Source organism: Asterias rubens, chromosome 10 (assembly GCF_902459465.1).
Source record: "Asterias rubens chromosome 10, eAstRub1.3, whole genome shotgun sequence".
NCBI lineage: Eukaryota > Metazoa > Echinodermata > Asteroidea > Forcipulatida > Asteriidae > Asterias > Asterias rubens.
In genome coordinates this window covers 7,252,294-7,274,599 of record NC_047071.1, presented here as the reverse complement: position 1 = coordinate 7,274,599, position 22,306 = coordinate 7,252,294, and the positions used below count along the sequence as shown (strand labels likewise).

Sequence of the window (22,306 nt, the reverse complement as noted above, 5' to 3'; positions counted from 1 at the left end):
ATGACAAACACAAATATATTTAACAGCGCCCTCTATATTGGACGTAGTTTGCTAATTTAGTCATAAACGGCCCCTCATAGCGTCCTGAGTTTGTGACACTTGGACTTAAGGCCAAACTCTAATAGAATCTTTGTTTTAATCATTTGCCCATTTTAACCTTTTCCCTTCCTGAATTGTTGTCATGTCTTTATTTCTTAATCATATGAAGAACTAGTGTGCATCTGCTCAACGCCTTTCACGGCGACCCGTTCAACACGGGAAATTCCCTTCAAATTCACACACTCGGGAGACATTTTCATCAGTTTAAGAAAAGTGATTTTGTTAAACTTACAAAGTCGCTCGGCATCGTATAGTATATATATTCCTCTTTTGAAACAGTACCCTTTTTATATAAATAAGAGCCAGTAAAGAGGGGCACTTTTTGATTGAAAAAGATGCATTTTGACTAAAATAATCAGTTTCCTATGGAGGTCACACCACATTTTGTCATTTTTTGCGGGGGTTGTCCCACTAAATTCAACGGCAAACTCGCTAGCAATCTCGCACCACCAGAAGTTGCATGGTTTATGAAACTAGATGAAGTAAGCTTTCCATCCATGTAACATGTTTTGTGATTGGTGGACTGCAAAAAGGGGCACTTTTTGTGTCAAATCATGAAGTCCATTAGAGAGATTGCACCCCCCATAGTCTGGACTACGAGCCGTATGGATAGTGCGTTATGTGGCGAAAAGCTAGACCTCTTCATACCGCGCGAAGCACAAACATCGTTTAATCGGAAGCAGAATACGTCGTTTGGCAAAGCTATTTGCTGTTTTAATCCATCGTTCTTTATGCCTCAACAATAAATTTATATCTAAGAAGCATTTTGGTTCATCAATGTAGCGTTTTTAATGTCCAAAGGTATATTTGAATCGTGGAATTTTGTGCTTTTCTTCGACTCGAAAATCACTCGACGTGGCTGGAATACTACATTTAGTTAATAGGGGTGTTTTTTGCAGAATATGTGGTGGGCATGCCAAAATTGCTAATACTTCGTTAACAAAATTGCAAAAAATATGGGACTACATAAAATTATCATTCAACACATTAGTAGAAGGGTCCCATGTAATTTTTTTGTTAAATGATGTACAGAAATATCTTGACGAATCAATTTAGTTTGTTGTGTAACATTAAACAATTTTTGTCATTGTTTATGTGAACTATGTTCAATATTTCTGTATAATCTACTCTACATTATGCGACTTTCAATTAAATTGATTTATTACTCCTACTAACTGCAATGTTTTTGTTTTAAATAAACCTTGTGCTTCCTGCCACTTCTTACGAAGTCTAGAAGTTTGATCCCCTAAAATGTAAATGAATTGTTCCATTCCTGGCTGTGCACTCAAGCCGTTACAGTCGGCTCACACACAGCGTGAGGGATTATCTGCTCAAAACGGGGCCAAAGTTCTTCATATGTTACTTAATTTATTTTATTGATTTTCAAATTGCATACATTTTTGGGATGATATGCAGATTAATAAATTAATAATAATAAAAGGCTTACCTTCGGTGAAATGGAAGACATCTCGTTGTATGTCATTTTCAGTTATTTTGGTGCAAAGTGTGATCACGTCAAACACAGTGATGTTATTTTTAATGTAATCAATCTGTTCCTTGGAGAATAATCTAAAACAAAAAATAAAAATAGTTATGTAATATTACAAGTTGACCAAACTACTACCAGCCTTAGAACTGTATGGCAACACGTAAAATAATAAACCATCTTTTAAGAGCAATCAGACACAATTAAATTTGATATTTATTTAGTGCCAACTTAACCATCCAACCATCAGAGGATGTTCCCAACTTTATCTTATCTGGAAATCTCCAAGAAAACATTTACTCGGTCATTTTGAGAAAAATCACAGTCTTACAAAACATCCATTAATTTCCTAAAATATTATATTTACCCATTTTGTTCGTTTTCAAACCAGAAGCGGTCTCCATCACGGGTTCTTACAAACTGATCCAAGATAATTTTCCTAAAGAGTGGACCTGGACCATTAGCTGTAGTTTCTAGAAGACCACCCGGCCAGATGTCAACCTTGTCAATGTCTCCACCATAAACTGTACCTAGGGCATTCAGGATCTGTAACCAAAGTAATCAATCAATACATACTCAAACATGAATAATAAAGGAATTTAACTTGTTTGACATGCTCAGGGGCAGTATCTGGCATATTGCTAATTGTCCATTACTTTGCTTCTGAAAAATATATGTATTTAAGTCTGCCATCAGCACAGCGATAGCATTCTCAAATGCCTCCCATTATTTTTTACATTGTTCTCTTTAACCTCTGTAACTTTTAAGCAATGAATTGTCAATGCTTATGTTAAATGCCATACACATCATGCCTGCGTGATCAGGCCACCGTAGAAATGCTGATAAATCTACTAAGGTTTTGCACATAACTTGCACTCTTGCCTATAGTTTCCTTCTACCAAGTTTGCTTCTCTTTGTCAACTCACCGATTCATCAATGTCTGTTTGATCTCCATCAAACCTAAGTGCATTGATATCAGTGAAGTTTTCTATTCTGTCTAACCCTAGAGAGACGCGCGCTGTGTTGTAGTCCGGCAAACCGTGGTCTCGTCCTCGCTGAATATTTTGGGCCATCAGATCACGACGTGTGAAATCCAGCGGTCCAAATACACGCCCTGTTACAAATGGAAAAACAAGTCTAATAGTTTGTGTCTTTAAAAATGTTTTACTCTAAACAATCCAATTGCTATTTTGTTTAATCCATAGTGTTGCACAGAATCTGATGGAAACATTTCCCCTTTAAAGCTTGTGAACTTTTAATAAGAGAATGTAGTACTTTGGTTGTACCACACTTTATTGGTGCAGGAGCATAGGATTGCCTCTCTCTTATTCAATTTACAAGCTTATCATAAAGTGATTCAAGTTCCAAATTCAGCAAGATTTGATCGTTGGTAATCCAACCTCTGTTTTTGCACTTACTTTGCAGATCTATGGTGACGATATTATCTTCCCTCTCTGTTATCTGTGATGCCATTCCCATCAAGAAATCTTCAATGTCATGTTCCCTGATTGGAAGCTAAAATATCAATCAGAAAAACCGAACAATTTATGAAACAAGTGCTCTAATATACAACAAAAATAGTATGTGTAGCTTTTCTGAGTGGATTTCTACAGCAAATAAATACCGTAATTTTCGGATTATAAACCGCGGTTTATATGTTGATTTTGACATTTTTTTGAACTCCTGCGGTTTATTCTCCGGGCGGCTTGTAAGCCGACGTATAAATATTTAAGAGAAAAACGGCATTTTTAAAAAGAAAGATCGTTTGTAAAATATTCTAAATAATGTTTTTTTTTTTCTTAAACGAGAACAAAAACCTGCCTGTGTGATGACAAAAACCTGTTGAAAATCCCACCACAATTGTATTCCATGTTTCCTTTGTAAAACGTTTAACAGCCGCCCTCAGCTAGCTAGCTCCCCCCGCTCAGCGCAACTCGGGTTAGACTAGACTGGTGCCCGTCTATTTATCCTAGCGATCTCTACATGCTGGCGTCAGACATTCAAGCTATACTCGTGTCTCGGCGAAATAGACTCGTCCCCTGTCTATTTTTCCCACGATCTTTATATACTGACGTCAGACATCCGCTACACTCGTGTCAGCCAGCGGTTTCTTCAGCTCAACCACGCACACCGCAACAGCAGAATGGTGAATGGACGTACGCAACGAGCTATGCCGCTCCGGGGGATCAAACAAAACGTTTCCAACCTGCCCTGATTGTTGAGTCCAGTAACATTGGGAATTTTATTTCCAGGCGGCGCAAATGCGAGGGCGTAGCGCAACCCGTCAGCGAACATCGCTCAGTACGGTGCAGCCAACATCTGTTGTGCAATCTCGAGATTGAGCAGCGCAATTAACAGATTGCTAGCTTTAAGAACTCGCATGTGTGTACATGTGCTTAATGTGCACGCTGCATGATACATTACTGCATACACACACGCTACGTCCGTCCGCCCGTCCGTCGTTGCAATAATCTGTTGTGTGGATCCTCGTTGTGGGACTACAATAAAAGGGAGGGAGAAACACCGGCCAACCAAAAAGAATGCTATCCTATAATAGATCATTTCAATTACGATCAATAGTGTAAACTTTAATACATTTCCACTTTAATTACAACGCAACTCCACATTGCGGCCAACTATACAAGACTGAGTGATGTGCCGCCCGCCTGTCACTGCACATCGCCACACGGGGACCGCAAACAAGCACGGCCCCTATGTGTTCACGCATGCGGTGATTGGCCGTTTGATGATTGGCCGTTGTTGATTGGCCGGTGATAGTTCCATTCATAAAATCTTGGCTAGACTTCCACGCTTTGAGGCTCGGGGCCCAGTCTAATCAAACGTGAACAACTTTTGTCAACAGAGGGCGATGCGATGCAGGGCAAAGTTCAACTATTTCTCGGTGTGCGTTGTAGACCGATCTTTGATTCACGGAGATTGTTGCCAAAGCAGTTCACAAAACATATGGTCAACACAACCGATCATCAAATCGCAAATTCTTGAAAAGGGTTGTTGATGGAAACAAAATATAACTCAGGACTGATAGTGTGAGATAAAAAATCACCCGTAACGCGGCAGGTTTGCGTACTTCACTTCCGTGTTTTGAGGTTAGTTTTTTCATGTCTTTTTTTTATTTTGATCGCGGTTTATACGCCGCGCGGCATATACGCCGACATCTAAATATTTTTTGTATATTTTGAGGAAGTGCGGTTTATACGCCGCGCGGTTTATAATCCGAAAATTACGGTACTGACCTGTGGGTTCCAGAATGAATTGCATGTTCTTATACCATGGTGGCCCTCTCTATCAGGTGCTAGGCTTGACATCAAAGTTGTATTATGGAAAACACAGTCAGCATTCCTGTCACCAATAATAGAAGAAACATATTGGTTATTGTTTTTTGTGCCAACGGTAATTAATTTTTGAAATGTATATTATTCGCCAGCATCAATAACTGTTTCTTTCTCATTTACGTTAATGCAATGTTATGATCGAGGTCACCGCTCCTACAAAAACAGTTATTAAGTTTCAAAAATAACACACCGATGAACACACAGTCGTGTTTGACCATTACGTTATTAGAGGACACCTGTTGTACTTTCTGTTGTTTCCGTATTGAAGCAATCCCTATTGGTTGTGTACACAAATGATAGGACCCATGAAAACAAAGAACCAACTAGTGAGGATCTAATGTCCCTATATTGAAAAACGTCTTTGGAGGGTAGGCCATACAAACCCACACTGGTCCAGGGTGTGGGATAAAATAACATCCCTTCGATGAGTCCAAAGAAATACTTCACATAACTAACCTGTTCCACATTAATTATTCAAAGAGATTGTTAGCAAGCCTTCCAGTGGCAGAGTAGCTTTTCCAATATCACAACAATCGAAACTCTATGACTTATACTTACCTTCGGTAAACACCAGGAGGCACCAGAGTGTGGCCGAATCGCATAGCAGCAGACTGAAACTCATGAGTTATACCAGGATGTACATAACTCTTATATCCTATCACAATCAAAACAAAATCAATTGGGGAATTAGTTCTCACTACAGTCCACTTTCATATTTACTTTTAAAGACACTGTGAAAGTTTGAGCTCAATTGGTCATCAGAGTTGCGAGATAATAATGAAAGAAAAAACACTCTTGTCACATGAAGCTTTTTTCACTTTCAAATGCTTGATTATGACTTCTTTTAAAAAAACTACATTACTTCAGAGGGAGCCGTATATCTCAATGTTTTATACTCGCAACAGCTCTCAATTACTCGATACCAAGTAAGTTTTTATGCTAATAACTATTTGGAGTAAGTGCCAATAGTGTCCACTGCCTTTGAAGGCATATATAACCAAACACCTGATGGTAACTTATACTGTGATTATCCAGGTTATTGCTGAGCAGATTGTTATTCTAAATAATGATTAATACCTTCGTATTTAACTGCTTCTTGTTCTGCATCATTCAGGTTCAAGTAACCAGGTAGCCAGTCATAGTACACCATTTTCTGAAGACAAGGGAAAACCAGCATTGAATTTTTATGTTTCTTTAACGATTGCAAAATTGGCTGCTTTGTATTCAAACAGGTGCAATAAATGTATTTTTTATAACAAAAACTAATAATAATGTGGGGTTTTTTAAAGATGAAATGGAGAATAACCAGTTTTGAACTAACAAGTTCTGATTAAACTTCTGTTTTCACAAATAGTTAATTGGACATTAACAAATCGATGTCATCTTCTCTATAGAGGTTTATTCAAACCTAATAAGGGCTGACAAGTCTCTTTCATGAAGGGTTCATTACCAGAAAGAAAATAAATATCAGTACCTGATACGTGGCAATAACCCATTTACGGGCCTCATTGAAGATCTTCTCGTCATTCCATTCCTCTCTTTCATGCATTGTCTCATTGAAAATCTTGTCAGCCCAGTAGTTATGCCAGCGGAACCACAGAATGCCAAAGGTCAGAAGGAAAGGGTTTTCATTGCCTCGGGGATTTCCCAGCTCTGCAGGGGAAAAAGAACAAGTAGTAATTGTTTTCCTCACTAGAATGAAGTTTTTTTTAAATGTGCTTAATCTCATTAATATAAGTAGGATTTGAAACTTTGCATGGTGGAAATACGATATAGAAAGGCTTGTGGTAACACCATGTAATGACTATCTCTAATGAGTTGGGGTGGTTCTGAAAAGAACCGTTGGTTTCAACTCGACGTTTCGATCAGTATGCTCTGATTGTCTTCTGGAGAAAAGTACTGTAGGTTTAAATTTAATGCTGGGAAAAGTTATATATTTCTCCTCAAAGTGGTTCATACTTAAGAGGTTTAAAGCTGGCTAACAGTACTACTTAAACTTCACCACCGCCAGCAGTCCAGCATTCTCCTGAAGACGAGCAGAGTATACTGTTCGAAACGTCGAGACCAAACTGGCTCTTTTCAGAGCCAACACTTACCCTAAGGGATTTACACATGGTTGTACCCGCAAGTTTACTATTTATTTATAGTTTCTTCTTAAGTACTAAACTCATTAAACTTCCAGAGAAAAAACAAATGAAGGAGAACTGGCCCATGAGAATCAAGGTGTCAAAAGCATTTTCCTAAATACTAATCAAATTACATCGGTGATTAAATAGTAGTGCCTTTTCTGGACCGAAGGAAGGACCCATTCCAGTTTAAAAAACATCAAGAAAACTCAACTCTTCTCAGGGCAGTTGTCTCAATTAATTAATGTATATTTAAGGAACAGCGGTGGATTGGACCTACATTGCCCAAACATTGCTAAATTGAAATGCAATTGTTTCATGTGTAGGAACCCTTCAGTTTTTAATTCAAGTGAAAAAAGGGTAATGGGTGTGCAGTTAAAACAATTCAACTTTGGGGCTGAGATTTAAAACTTAAATGTGCAGGGGAATTTAGTATATGAAACTTGTTTTTGCCTGACACTTACTAAAGAATCTCTTGGCATCTTTGAGCACGGCATCTGCAGGCGCTGGAGGGTTAGCCATTGGCAAACCTAGGGTGTTCTCCTCGGGGAAGCCTTCCTCTCCTTCAACATTCATGCTATTATCAGCAAGACGACCACCTTCAAATGAACGTAATGCATCTGCCCATGCCTTAGTTGTTCCATACACCAGTCCACCATCAATCCATGGTGTGATTTCATTCAACTATAGATTACACATGAACACAAATTAATACACACATAAATTAATAAATTTCCTTCCGAGAGGCTTTACTTCCGAGAGGCTGAGGGATAAGAGAGGGGCTGTAATTTCTTTATCATTCTTTTCAAATCTTAAAGTGGAGATGTGAAACTATAGAAAAATTGTTTTAGTCTATCATTCTTTGTTTTACTTTACTTTTGTTGGTTGAGGCTGAATTTAGTTAACTACAAATCTATCATAACAGCAATGTAATCCTCTAAACAAATGTTTGGTAATAGTGCACATCTGAAATGTGATGATTTACACCCGAACTCTTATTACCAAATGTGAACCCAGAGAGTCATGTGCCGAGGAGGGGTTGGGTCAGCGTTAAGTTGAGAGCTTTGAATTGTCAGAAAAGGTAATGGTGTGTTCTGGCTGTTCACTGTTTGATTGAGCAGGTAGTTGTTTCTGAAGGTATGCCCCACCTATGTACACCACATGGATCTTATCCCTGTCTGTATAATACATTGTAATCGGAATCCTAATTAATCACCTGTTCTCTGGGGACATTGGGTGAGAACCCAGTGTTGAAACTGTAGCGAGTTCGAAGGAATGGAATATATTTCACTTCACCATGAGGTACATTATCCTTGGTCATCTCTCTGTATTCATGGTCTTCGGGTATGTCAATGTTTTCATATTCTGGAGGGCAGCCAGCACGTTGAGCATCTAAGATCTCTTCTACAACTTGTTGTCCTATTAACAAAATTGAAGAAACAAATGTGTTTTAAATAAATACAAGATACAATCAACCTTTGAAGCTTCTGCAACTTAGGTGGTCACTTTAAAATAAGAAAACAGTGAAGAAGTGTTATGTTCTGAATTGCAGCAATAAAAAAAAATGTAATTGTGAGTTATGGGGTCTTTAAATGCTTATTCGTTGCCACTGGAACTAGTATTTATATGGCATGGTCGAAACTTTACGATCAGTGTACTGACACAAGTTGAATTGTTTCTTTTCTCAAAAGCATACGTCAAACTTACCAAAGAAAGTCATGAATGTGGTGTGTCAACTTACCGAAGAAAGTCATTAATGCAGTGCATCAACTTACCAAAGAAAGTCATGAATGCAGTGCGGTTGAGAAAGGATGGTTTTCCTGTTGCTCCTCGCATGACAGCCTCGCTGATCTTTATGGGGTTGGGTCTATCTTTTCCAGCCATGGCATAAACCCCGTCACTATAGGCAACTGGGAGACGTCTTGTCAAAGGAAGCTCTGTTATAACCAACAAAAAGGAAACTTATTAGTAGCCTTAAGTACAGTAGCCATATGTATTTTTTATGTAGAAAAAAAGGGGCCGGACTAGTTGTTACTTTTGCAGAAAAATTAACATGTTATTGTATGCAACTTCTCTAGGAAATGTTTTATATAACCCCTTGTTACGCTGATTTTTCATTTTCAGACAGATTTCCATCGAACATTTGTGAAAAACATTAAGTGTACACTATTGGTAATTGTCAAAGACTAGTCTTCACAGCATGTATCTCAACATATGCATAAAATAACAAACCAGTGAAAATTTGAGCTCAATCGGTCGTCGAATTTGCGAGATAATAATGAAAGAAAAAAAACCCTTGTTACACGAAGTTGTGTGCTTTCAGATGCTTGATTTCGAGACCTCAAATTCTAAACTTGAGGTCTCGAAATCAAATTCATGGAAAATTACTTCTTTCTCAAAAACTATGTCTCTTCAGAGGGAGCTGTTTCTCACAATTTTTATCATCAACCTCTCCCCATTACTCGTAATCAAGAAAAGGTTTTATGGTGATAATTATTTTGAGTAATTACCAATAGTGTCCACTGCCTTTAAAGCCAGTGGACACTATTGGTAAATGTCAAAGACCAGTCTTCTCACTTGCTGTATCTCAACATATGCATAAAATAACAAACCTGTGAAAATTTGAGCTTGATTGGTCGTCGGAGTTGCGAAATAACTATGAAAGAAAAAACACTCTTGTCACACGAAGTTGTGTGCTTTCAGATGCTTGATTTCGAGACCTCAAATTCTAAACTTGAGGTCTCGAAATCAAATTTGTGGAAAATTACTTCTTTCTCGAAAACTACTCCACTTCAGAGAGAGCCGTTTCTCACGATGTTTTATACTACCAACCTCTCCCATTACTCGTTACCAAGTAAGGTTTTATGCTAATAATTATTTTGAGTAATTACCAAGTGTCCACTGCCTTTAAACAACAACAACAAACAATAATGTAGCATGCAGAGTGTTGAATAATTACCTGCGCCTCCCCAGTCAGGATGTGCCATGTTATTGTACCAACCATCATATCCTTCATATTCTCTCTCTTCATAATGAAAGATGTCGAGTTCCCCTGGAAAACAAATTCATAAAAACAAATTTATGCAAATATAAATTAAAGTAACATGACCCTGCCCCAAAACAAAGTAAAAGCCCAATCAAATAACCAACAAAAGAGTTTTTAAAAAAAATCACTTAACAATTGTTTCCCATCCCAAGAATTAACGGAATTATTGAAACGTCTTTAACTCTTCAAAAACCTAGATTGGGCAGTTGAATGTACTTCGTTGTCAGGATAATCACAAGTTTTTTGTACATATGACATCCAGTCCCATCATGTATTTTTAGAAAACATAATTGTACAAACAATCTGTATAGAATTCATTACATTTAGGTGGTCAAGTTTTAGTACTGAGCCTGAGTTTGTGTTGGTCTGGAGTTTCGACATATCAACTTATTTTAAACAAAGTATACCCATCTACATGTACCCTACTCATTATCTAAGTATATGTGTCATTACAGTGTTACAGAAGAAAAAAAAACTGAAATTTGGTATCGGTGCAGTCTGATCTTTAGTCTTCAAAATTAAGCTGACATTTTTTGTATAACTAATGAAGTTTAAACAAACATTCCTAAAATAGTCTTGCCTCAAAACATACATTAAACATGATATTTCAGTCTTTCTGCTTTTTCTATACTGCATGCACTCAAATCTCAAAACAATAATCTTACTTTCAAGCAGTAGGCGTTGTGCTTCACTTAGAGACGAGTCATCAGCTGTAAAGAAAAAGATGTAAAAACATTTAAAAACAATCGAAGTCAAAACCTTCAGTTGTTATATCACAATCTTTCCATGTGACTGTTGGATGAAAATAGTGAAAACATCTCAGCAATATTAGTAAGTGGAAAAATGCATTTTATTATTTAGTACTATTTTCAAATATTTTAAAGTAAAAACAAACAGTTTCAATATTCAAAACTGTTTCAAAATGTCGATTACAATTCGTATGGTCTCATGTTTGCCTACCTTGAAATTTACTACAACATGTAGAAAGAAACATTAGTTTAGCATAAATAGCTCAGTTAAAATGCTATAACAAGAATTAAACTAGAGGTACATGTACAGTTTTTGTTTACTACAAAAACAAGGTGTTCGTGGTGAGTGAGTGAATGAATTGGTGACAACATTTTACCTCATCAAACCAATGACTGGTTAAGGAGTTATGACTTTTTTACAAATTAAACACCAACTTCCGGTTTGCATCGGATAAAAGGTCAAATAGCGGTTACTTTTTATGTAGCGCGTGATAAGTTTATTAAGACCTTTTAAATGATGGATGGGTTGTAAAAATCCAATATTTGGTTTAGAAGTTATGATTTTTTCAAATATAAAGTTTCAACTTCCGTTTTGAACCGGAAGGTACTGTCAAATGAGGTCACACTTGGTAGCGTTGGTGATGTCTTTTGAGTTCTTTCTTTTGACGTATAGATGATAAAAATCAAATCATGTGGTTTAGGATTTTTTTATTTTTTAAACATTATATATCAGTTTCCAACTTTAACTGGAAGTCAAGGTCAAACAGGGTCGCATATTGTATAGCACGTGATAAGTCTATTAAGACCTTTCAGATGATGCATAGATTGAAAAAATCCAATGTATGGTTCAGATGTTATGATTTTTTTCAAATATGGCCGTGTCCGAAACGGCGACTTCGGCTACAGCTACGGCTAGATCGCGCGCGTCTGCCTATTCTTAAACACTGGTAGACGCGCTGATCTAGACGTAGCTGTAGCCGAAGTCGTCGTTTCGGACACGGCCTATTAAACATCCGGTTTGAACCGGAAGACAATTTTGTCAGGTCACAAATTATAGCGTTAGTAATGTTTTTCAAAGCCTTATCTGACGACGTTCAGATAATAAACAACTAATTTCTGGTTCTGGGGTAATATTTTTTCAAATAATTAACTGCATCTTCCTGTTTAACTGGAGGTCAAGGTTTAATAGTCAATGTTGTGTATCGTTTCTTAAGTTGTTACATACCTACCCAATGACGTATAAATATATAAAAAAATCAAATGTGTGGTTGTGAAATTATTTTTCTTTGACCAATTATTTTCAACCTCTGGTTTGAACAAGAAGCCAAGTTTAAACTGATTTCATTTGTGTAGATCCTGACTAGTTCATTAAAACCTTTCAGCTGATGTATGACTTGTAAACATTTTATAATTATGTGATGGACTATCTGAAGGTGTATAATGTATCTTATAACATCAATGCATATGTATTCCTACTTGTAGTTTTGGTGCGAGACGTTGTTCATTATTACTCAACTACTGCACTTCACCGCGCGCGATTCACTCAGCGCTCGATGTTACTAAAAACGTTACAGCGCCCTCTTTCGCTGGACTAAAGAGAGCACTTTTGGGAATTCCCGCGCTTGCACTGCATAGCGTACATAGCGTGCGTTGTTGATCAAAATGGGGTAAACGCGTGGGTCAACAGGTGCTTTGACGTCCCTTTTCGACTGATGTAAAGGTCCACATTTTGTTATTTCTGTGCAAAAGATTGAGCGGGATTGCTGTTTTACAATCTGAAACAAAAATTACGTTGAAATGATCAGTAGTTTTAAAAACATGAATACGATAAGATTTTATGAAATTTTCAAATTTTGTTTTGCACTAGAAGTATTAAAAATATTTTACGTGTTTTGTGAAGCATTTGTCCAACTTTTAATGATCTATCCGATGATGTGTAGATTGTCAAAATCCGATTCATAGTTTTTGAGTTATGATTTTTACAAATATTAAACTTTGATCTAACGTAATTCAATTCCCGATGACGTCATAATGACGTAATTAAGTATGTGTTGTCTTGATACTGAGGTTCAACTATCTCTTGAGTTTCAACATTCCATTCAATCTCAATCTTGAGTTATTCCGTAGAAAAGCTCGAAAGTTGTTTTTTGACGAAAAAAACCCGAAGGTGAACTTCGACCCAGGGTAACGACCCGGATGCTAAGGTCGTACGATTTTGGCGTTAACTTTTCAAATGTTGCCCCAGTCTTGGTCTATCAGATGCAAAAACTTTGAACATCATAGCTTTCATATTCGTTGAGATACAGCAAAACGAAAATGGTCCCTTTTCAACTTTAAAAACCCTGTAATTTGACACCTAATGACGTCATCATGACGTAATGAAAACTGTGCCGTCTTCGTATTGAGGTTCAATTGTCTGGTGAGTTTCAAGGTTCAGTTTGGCTTGAATCTTGAGTTATGCTGTAGATAAGAGTTGACGGGAAGAAGAAGGAAGATGGAGAAGAAAAAAAACCCAGAGCAATAACAATAGGTGTTCGTGCATCAGCACGAACACCTAAATAGGTGTACTGTGGTTAGCTCAACCAAATATTTCCAACATTAACACAAAAAAACGATGCAGGAAGCATGAACGAAAAATCTTATTTGAGGGGTTAAGCTCGAATTGCTGACACTAGCGTGGCTGCCTTTAACATGGCAATACAGACTGCACTCATTTTGACATCGATCATCTTGTCTCGATTATACATGTACATGTATGCATATACAGCCATCCATACGTGCAACACCGCACACTAAACTGGATATGTTATGTAAACTATTATAAGACATTACATGTATGTGTTTCCTACCGATTTACACAATTTGCCAGACAGGACAGCGTAACGATATATAGAACACATAAACTGAATCATGAATCAATATCTGACGCTGAAATTGAACGGGAAGGTTTTTTTCCGACAGAATTTCAGCAGGCCTATTCATTTTCTGTTTAGTTTAAAATATTTAATGAGTCTACTCTTAATATTTCATTTATGCTGTGCTGTCAGGGAAAGTGTATGAATCATTGAGGAAGACACTTAATTTCCAAGCAAAGTAAAACAGACATCGGGTTTCCCAGGTTTTGTAAACAAATTTGAGTAGGATTTGAAACTTTGCATGGTGGAGATTAGAAGAGTTTGCTGTAACACCATGTAATAATCTCTAAATGAGTTGAGGTGGTTCTGAAAAGAACGTTTCGATCAGTATGCTCTGATCGTCTTCTGGATCAGTATGCTTTGATCGTCTCCTGGAGAATGCTGGACTCTGATGCTGCATATTTGCGCGGCCTAACTTGCAGGCCTAACGCGGCCTAACTTGCATGCCAAGGTCGGTGTACTGCACAATTATGTTGTTTCATACAGCAATAATCAAAACTCTTGATAGCGTGTATGCCCTCTACAAGGAAATAACTTGACATAATAATGAATTATAGTTTAGATAGGCCAAAACTACCCACGTTTTGCATATCACCGTTAAAATCAATTTTCAGTTTAGTTGTTAAACATTCTAGACACAAACTTCAAAATATATGTAAAGTAAAGTTTCAAGAGCTTTGCATGCGTTGGATTATTAGTCAGCTGAGATCAATTTATGTTTCGATCTTTTCGTCACTGGACCGTATCACCTTTGACAAACGGACCGCGACTTTAAAATGGTTCATGAACGTCCCATAGCGAGTAAATCCAACTCTTCCTTAAAGGCAGTGGACACTATTGGTAATTGTCAAAGACTAGCCTTCACAGTTGGTGTATCTCAACATATGCATAAAATAACAAACCTGTGAAAATTTGAGCTCAATCGGTCATCGAAGTTGCGAGATAATAATGAAAGAAAAAACACCCTTGTCACACGAAGTTGTGTACGTTTAGATGGTTGATTTCGAGACCTCAAGTTCTAAATCTGAGGTCTCGAAATCAAATTCGTGGAAAATTACTTCTTTCTCAAAAACGATGGCACTTCAGAGGGAGCCGTTTCTCACAATGTTTTATACCATCAACCTCTCCCCACTACTCGTCACCAAGAAAGGTTTTGTGCTAATAATTATTTTGAGTAATTACCAATAGTATCCACTGCCTTTAAGTCGAGACATCATCTGAGTTTGACATGCTAAATAAAAAATAATGTGCATGCATATTAAATAAAAGGCAGTGGACACTATTGGTAAAATATAAGCATAACAACTTACTTATTACCAATCAATGGAGGAGAAACGGCTCCGTCTGAAATAACGTAGTTTTCGATAAAGAAGTAATTTTCCACTAAAACATTCAAATTTGAATTCGAGACCTCAGGTTTAGATTTCAAGGTGCCAAAATTAAGCATCTGAAAGGTTTTTTTCCCATTATTTTCTCGCAACTTCGACGACCCATTAAGTTCAAATTTTCACAGGTTTTTTATTTTTATTGTTGTGCATATGTTGAGATAAACCAAGTTAGAAGACTAGCCTTTGACAATATTTTCATTAGTGTCCAGTGTCTTTAAAGAAAAACTAAGAATATCTGATAGTCGATTTCCAAACATCCAGGTCCAGCATCGGCGAAACAAACCGTGCTGCTTTTCGTTTTGCTGGCTCAAAGCCAATTGAACGGGAAACGATCGCGTTTGGATGATCATAATTAAGGGTGAGACACAACGATGACGTCAAAGGTTTAATCGGGAGACGGTCACGTGTTATTTCCTATTTGCCCCAAAGTGCCAAAGTGCCCACACTCCGTCTGATTCTTAGTCTTACCGTGGAGGAAGGAAGCCTTCCTCCATGGTCAGGAAACCTTCCTCCGTGGTCTTTACTCTATTTGGACCGGGATAATTTGCCAGAATTGTGTTCAGAATGGACAGAAAGGCCACTGGTAGGCCTAGAACAAACCAATTCGTTAGGATTTGGGGCACGGAAATCGGTTTTTGTTTCATGGTCTCATTACATCAGTGCATGGAGGTTTATGCAGAAATAAAAACGCATTAGCCCCTATCCAATAATAGTGTAGCGTGGTAACGGGACTTAACATAAATGGAGTGTGATTCTTCAGACCTATTTCACCGAAACAACTTATTTTACTTCATATAAACTTTCTTACTTCCAAACATTTTCCAAAAGGTAGTAGACCTACTGTAACAGATTTAAACTAATTTAAACTAAAAGTGACATTATTGTACTGACTGGGACTTTCAGGATTTAGACAGTTGTCCAGGTTGCTGAGGAAAGGGGTAGGTGACAAATATGATTCCTGGTACCTTGAAAGTGATGAAGGTATGGTTAAAGTTTAACGTGCAGCACAAATGATTAAGCTAATTTCACCTTTGTATAAATGACAATGATAAACATGGAACATAAAACAATTTGTAAGCTGAATTTTGTTTAATGGAGCAAGGTAAACAAAGGTAAATAAAAGCATTAGTTTGAACCAGATAACTAAGTAGACTTTCAAATACGGAAAAAAATACGCGGAATTTATTGGAGAAATGTACAGCATTGCTTATGCTATGTTTAACTGAAAATTTAATTGGTGTATTACTATTTCAAATGTTATGAAATCATCTACTCAATTATTCTGGTTCCTAACCAAGCAATGCAACTGAAAAGAATAAATTAACGGAGCAGCAATGATTACGAAGAACCTGTGTGATGGATAAATGATGCCGATGTAATTATTAACTATGACCTGTTGGTGGCTGCTGGCTGCCACTTGCTTGTGAGGAGGTTGGCGTCGGTGGTATTGGTGTAGTTCGAGGTGCAGTTGGTGCTGTTTCTGCCGTTGAAGGGATCTCCCCTGTCACCGTTGTTAGGGTGGTTGCATCCGTCGTGGTTTGTGCTTACGAAGACAATAATAATGATAAATCGTTACGGCTTAATGTATTGACAATCAAACTATGTTGAGCGCTGCAGGAAACGTGCTTGGCAGAAACATGCTTGGCAGAAACACGTTGATACCTCATTTTAAAACAAATAGTCGCCGTTTTTTATACCCTAAAAATAAATGCACACGGTGCCAAGTAACTTATAATAAAACTAATAATCTTTGAAGTATTAGAAAACAATTTGGTCACTTTTCAAATAACAAATAATAACAGGGGTAGCCCAATATGCTGTTCTTCCCAAGCAGCCTATTAGATTCCCCTTTGCTAGAGTACTTTTTAGCATTTAAAAAGGGTTTTAAAGGGAAGGTATACGTTTGGTAATCGTAACTGGCGATTGTTTCTCAGATTGTGAATTCCAAATACGGATTGTTTTGACTGCGTGAACTACATCCGCTCCGGGTTTTCGGCAATATATATCTTCAAAACGCTACCACTTTTGATATGAATTTTTCACCCGTAGTTTTAATGTATGTCTACATTTATATATGTTTAAAACAATCGTACAGTCCACAAAACCAAAGGTATACGTTCACTTAAATACATGTTTTAATACAACTTAACAAAGGCTGACGTAATAATCAAAATAAAGCCATTACAAGTAGCAGCACCATTTTCGACGCATTATTTGTGGGAAAACAAATCACATGTATTATTCTTGGTTCTGTACAACCCCAGCAGGTTTGGCTCAAATCATCTGACCCCAGCATGGACCAATCACATACACCGTCCATCTACCCAAACGTAAATAAAAACCGTGCTTTGTTCGAGTGAAATGCTGAAAAGAAATAGTGAGTAAATAATGAACAAAATGTGGCATCAAATTAAAAACTGCAGATATCAAAGTAATTTATTTCTAAAGGGGATCCTTTAATTTCTTTGATAAGAGACACTAAAAACAACTCTCGTATTAATTGAAAACATGCTGAAATTCCCTCTGCAATCGTTTAATTGAAACTATAATTAAAAAAGCACAAAGTAAACTTTGGAACTGAAAATAAAACATAATTTTAAAGATGTTATTTCCAGAATCAGCGAATTAAACACTCGGGACATGACGTCGCTTTTGATGAGTAACAGTTGATGGTTGCTGTACAAAATGAATAAGAACGAAAACCCAATGTACAACCATTCAAATGAAGAGGTGGGGGGAAAAGAAAAAAAAACATAAACAAAACACTTAACTTTTCACAAGATTTTGAGGCAGCGAGTCAAATAAAAGATGCTGGTTCCGAATTTCTGCCGATTTTAATACCCAAATTAGATTATGAATATATTATATAAATTTCCATTGATTCAAGATTTCATAGTCCCCTTTATAGTGCACGGAAAGGAATTCGTAAATGGTAAGTGGTAGTTTATGAATAACTATAAACATGAACCATTGTCGGCTCACGATATTACCTCACACAAAACGTGCATGTAACATTTCGTGTGCATTGTCCGTGCAATGCGAAAGTTTGTGTACGTTTCGTTTTCCATCATCTGTCAAAGTTCATCCAAAGTTCGAACAGAGAAAATAAAGCATTTAAAAATTGAAATGCCCCTGCGGCGAGAATCGGCCCAAGCAACATTAGGCAAAGTTAAGGCTTAGTATTAAATGATTTGCCTCGGTACCATTCGTAGCAGCGTTTGAGGTGAAGTCCTCCTCTGTAGTTGCCGATTCGGTCGTATTTTGGGCTGTTGGTTTAATCATCGAATCACTTTTTCAAATCAAAATAATGACAACCACCAGTAATACCTAGCTATTACCAAGCTTTTGACAGGTTATAGTGCATTGTGTTCTCTACACCCTTTTCGATTATGTCGAAACACACTGCCCAAACAACGATACAAACTTTTGTTGTCAATGTTTCTAAAAAAAGATAAAACAGGATCGAAATGCCTCTGGTCACCAACCATAAGGTCGTGTTGGTAGGTAAGCTGTTTTGGTGTGTGCAACACCTAATTCTTAGTTTGACCAATTGATTAATTTTGAAATCATTTGGAAACAAACATGAAGACCACCTTAAAACAATTTAAAGTGTGCGCAACAGGAACTGAATTTCCTATCACTGTATGTACAATACATATAGGCCTAGTTATACAGTGTGTACAACGGTGTTGAATTTGCGGAAATGATGCCATGATACGTGCCTACAAGGAAATGGCACAAGTCCTCTATATTAGATGACACACCTTAACCTTACTAAGGAAACTGTTTCGGGGTATTTTTGTTACACAAAACTTCTAAATAAGTAACAAGAAGTTATAATCACAAGATGTGTTTTTCTCACTGCATTTTTGCCGAATAATTTTGAATCCCCCGTCTCACCGGCACCCTTCACAACCTTGCATATTACAAAAAAAACAACTTTGGTAATTTAATAAACTAGGTAGTTCTACTTTTATTACTCATAATAGGGAACATGAATTATTTCTGAAAACAGAAAAACGACCAAGTCATTCAGTTCCTGCAAACAAAAAGTATTTTAGGTATTTCCGGGTTCATTATTTCGACCCAGCGGTGACGTTAGGCCTAGGCCTATAGATAGTTGTATTTTTTAACGGGGATGTTCAGAAATAGACTATATTTTAGTATTTACAAGTGTTTTTATAATACATTTGGTAAGAGGCAGTGCCGATTCTGTTTGTACAACAACAAAAGTACACTTACCAACACATAACCGACTTCCTAAGTACATCACCAAGCATAACTGAAGCAGTACTGCCCAGCGGGCCATGGTGGTTCCCTGCAAGCCAACGTCACTCTTGAGAAACGATGCAGAGTTCTTCCCAATCTAAAAACAGATCTAACAGATCGAAAATCTTGGAAGTTACCGGCAAGATTCCAGTCCTACTGCCAAGCTTCAAAAGTGGACTGTTTTGCTGGCAGACGTGTTGCGTTTCTAGCTCTGCGTTTTGCGATGGGTTTTCTCTGCCTCTAAAGTTGATCCTTTTGCTGTACAACAAGTAACTGCGACCGTGCGCACTGCTAGGTGTGTGTGTGTGGCCCAAACAATCACCAGCAAAGAAGTTACACCTACTCATGAATATTCATTATAATCTTTAGAGCTGATCCATACAAGCAAGTAATATCCGGTATGTAGAGGCCTACGCGGTTTGCTAGTTTAAAAAAGTAGTTCTTAGATGGCACTGATGAATAACTATACATGTGTAGCCAATCACTGAGTGTATTCCTAGTTACGCCATAGTAATTGGTACTACAAACAACCATTCGACTCTACTTCAACCTTTGGTACAGCATGCAAGTAGCTCGTTCGTTCAAACTTTCGCAATAATTTTGCCTTCATCATGCTGTCTTGCATAAAAAAGATCTTCACAGAAAATGCAACATGTTGATAACAAAAATGCATAAACAACTTTTCACAAAATACTCTTAATGAATTTTGACAGATGCTGTTTCACAACACAAACTTCCAAAAGTTGTTGCATATGCGACAGAGAATGCATACAATTTATGCAACATGCACATTATTGTGTACACATGGCTGATGAACGTCAGAAAAACAATTAAAGGCAGTGGACACTATTGGGAATTGTGAAAGACCAGTCTCCTCACTTGGTGTATCTCAAAATAATGTATAAAATAACAAACCTGTGAAAATTTGAGATCAATTGGTCGTCCAAGTTTGGGAGATAACAATGGAAGAAAACACCATTGCCACACGAAGTTGTGTGCTTTCAGATGCTTGATTTCGGAACCTCATATTCTAAATCTGAGGTCTCGAAATCAAATAAGAGAACAATTACTTCTTTCTGGAAATACGTCACTTCAGACGGAGCCGTTTCTCACAATGTTACTCGTATTACTCGTTACCAAGTGAGGTTTTATGCTAATAATTATTTTGAGTAATTTCCAATAGTGTCCACTGCCTTTAAACAAAATATTATAATTGGATTTTTTTTTTTGGGGGGGTGCAACAATCGAAAGCTTGTAAAAGTAGCTATTTAAAAATAATATAAAAAACGGCCAAAAAAATAAATCAATTAAAACAAACAAAATATTTCACATTTCGCATTTCTCTTATAATCTTTGTATCATTTTGTGCGTATATTTTATCTAATCCAAAGAAGTACCGTACACGAAGGATTTCTTTGCACATTTCAGCTTATATGGACATATTTTTCACTCCAATTGAGTCGCCAAAGTGATTTGGCCTATGTATCTGGCAAATCATCTTTTCTATGTTATTAATTAACTACGAAACTTATATTCCATGATTCTTGGGATACTATCAATGCTAGGTGAAACGGGTTCACCATCATTGACTGCAATGGTGTACCGTGCCCTAACAACCTCAAAATCATCACATCTGTTGTTGTTAAGAGAATAATCCGCATTGTATCGTGTGATTGGGGTAGCTTCACAAAACATGCTATACACTTTATACCCTGTACGACGTAAGGGTCACATAGGGTTTGTCTCGGCCGGGCTATCGGCATATGTGGGACTATACGTAATGCAATCGTTGGGGAAGTTGTATTTATTTTATTTTTACCACACCACTTCTTCCAACACCAAAAAGATAGTTTTGAAATGAGAAACTTATGGAAATATTGCTCGACTTCCAACAATAGGTTCCAAATATCTGACTGCGAATTTACACTGAAAGTGTTAAATTCTACCTTCATGCACAAACTGCATTAACTGCACTAATAAAAAGTTCGGGAAAGTGTTCCGTCCCATTCGGCAAAGCAATAAAATATACTTTCTGTGACGTTGCATCTATTGAGTCCATGACACAATGATGTGCTATAATTCCGCTCACACAGGCATAGTTGTGCCAAGTCAACCATTTTGAGATTCAAGGGGTTAATGACGTGAAAACGCCGCGTCACCTTAAAGTTGCCTTGTATACTGCTTGTACTCCACACCTCCCTTGTCAACTTCTCTATATGAAGGGCCTTTACACTAAGGTGTAGCACAAAATTACGCAACCCAGATTATCGTAATGATGACGTTAGGTGAATTTGGTAAAGAGCCCCAAAGTACTACATCGAGACGTCATACAACACGCAGACACACGACGGTCAGAACGTACGCATGACGTCACTCTCATGATGACCAGACACAGTTAACGTACACATGACGTACAACATGTTTTAAGGGCTCATTTTTGTTTAATATACCATTAAACGAGAAGCTGGCAAACCTCTTAAAACTGAATGCTGTAATTTGTGAGTCAAGTGCGCACTTGACTCACAAATTCCCCACAAAGATGTCAGATTTCAATTTATATACATTTTTAAAACATTTATAAGTACCTTGTAACTCTAAGTTTGCATTATGTAGTAAAGTATAGAACCCATGCAAGCGTGGATGTCTGCCTTTTCACCGTTGTCGGGTGTGTATGGGTGTGTGTGTGTGTCAGTTTCATTTTCAGTTGATGCACTAAAAACAATGGAAAATAGAGGAACTGGAGCAGCAATTGCTGATAATTATGGGGTACAAACCAGGTTGTATTTGCCTTTTTTCACCAAGGACCAGCTGTATTAATGCACACTGTCAATCATTAAGCCCCGCCCACGGGACCAAGTTGCGCACCCCTGAATTT

The 22,306-nt window shown here is 37.4% G+C and overlaps 1 protein-coding gene across 3 annotated transcripts in view; it reads right to left on the bottom strand.

The window, feature by feature from the left end:
- The window catches only part of LOC117296152 (dual oxidase 1-like), a 32,604-nt gene extending 12,888 nt beyond the window's left edge, over positions 1-19,716 (bottom strand). Inside the window, exons 1-16 of one of the 3 annotated variants that reach the window (XM_033779031.1) lie at positions 19,405-19,716; positions 18,366-18,428; positions 16,556-16,705; positions 10,776-10,820; positions 10,024-10,116; positions 8,840-9,001; positions 8,281-8,483; positions 7,529-7,748; positions 6,413-6,591; positions 6,016-6,091; positions 5,497-5,593; positions 4,840-4,945; positions 3,004-3,100; positions 2,512-2,699; positions 1,953-2,131; positions 1,547-1,668 (exon numbers count right to left, since the gene is read on the bottom strand). In XM_033779031.1, the coding sequence (XP_033634922.1) occupies positions 1,547-1,668; positions 1,953-2,131; positions 2,512-2,699; positions 3,004-3,100; positions 4,840-4,945; positions 5,497-5,593; positions 6,016-6,091; positions 6,413-6,591; positions 7,529-7,748; positions 8,281-8,483; positions 8,840-9,001; positions 10,024-10,116; positions 10,776-10,820; positions 16,556-16,705; positions 18,366-18,428; positions 19,405-19,471 (2,047 nt within the window). In that variant the 5' untranslated portion in view covers positions 19,472-19,716. The remainder of the gene's footprint in view (positions 1-1,546; positions 1,669-1,952; positions 2,132-2,511; positions 2,700-3,003; positions 3,101-4,839; positions 4,946-5,496; positions 5,594-6,015; positions 6,092-6,412; positions 6,592-7,528; positions 7,749-8,280; positions 8,484-8,839; positions 9,002-10,023; positions 10,117-10,775; positions 10,821-16,555; positions 16,706-18,365; positions 18,429-19,404) is intronic. The other 2 variants (XM_033779032.1, XM_033779033.1) reach the window with 2 other exon arrangements.
- Between the last annotated feature and the right edge of the window lie 2,590 nt (positions 19,717-22,306).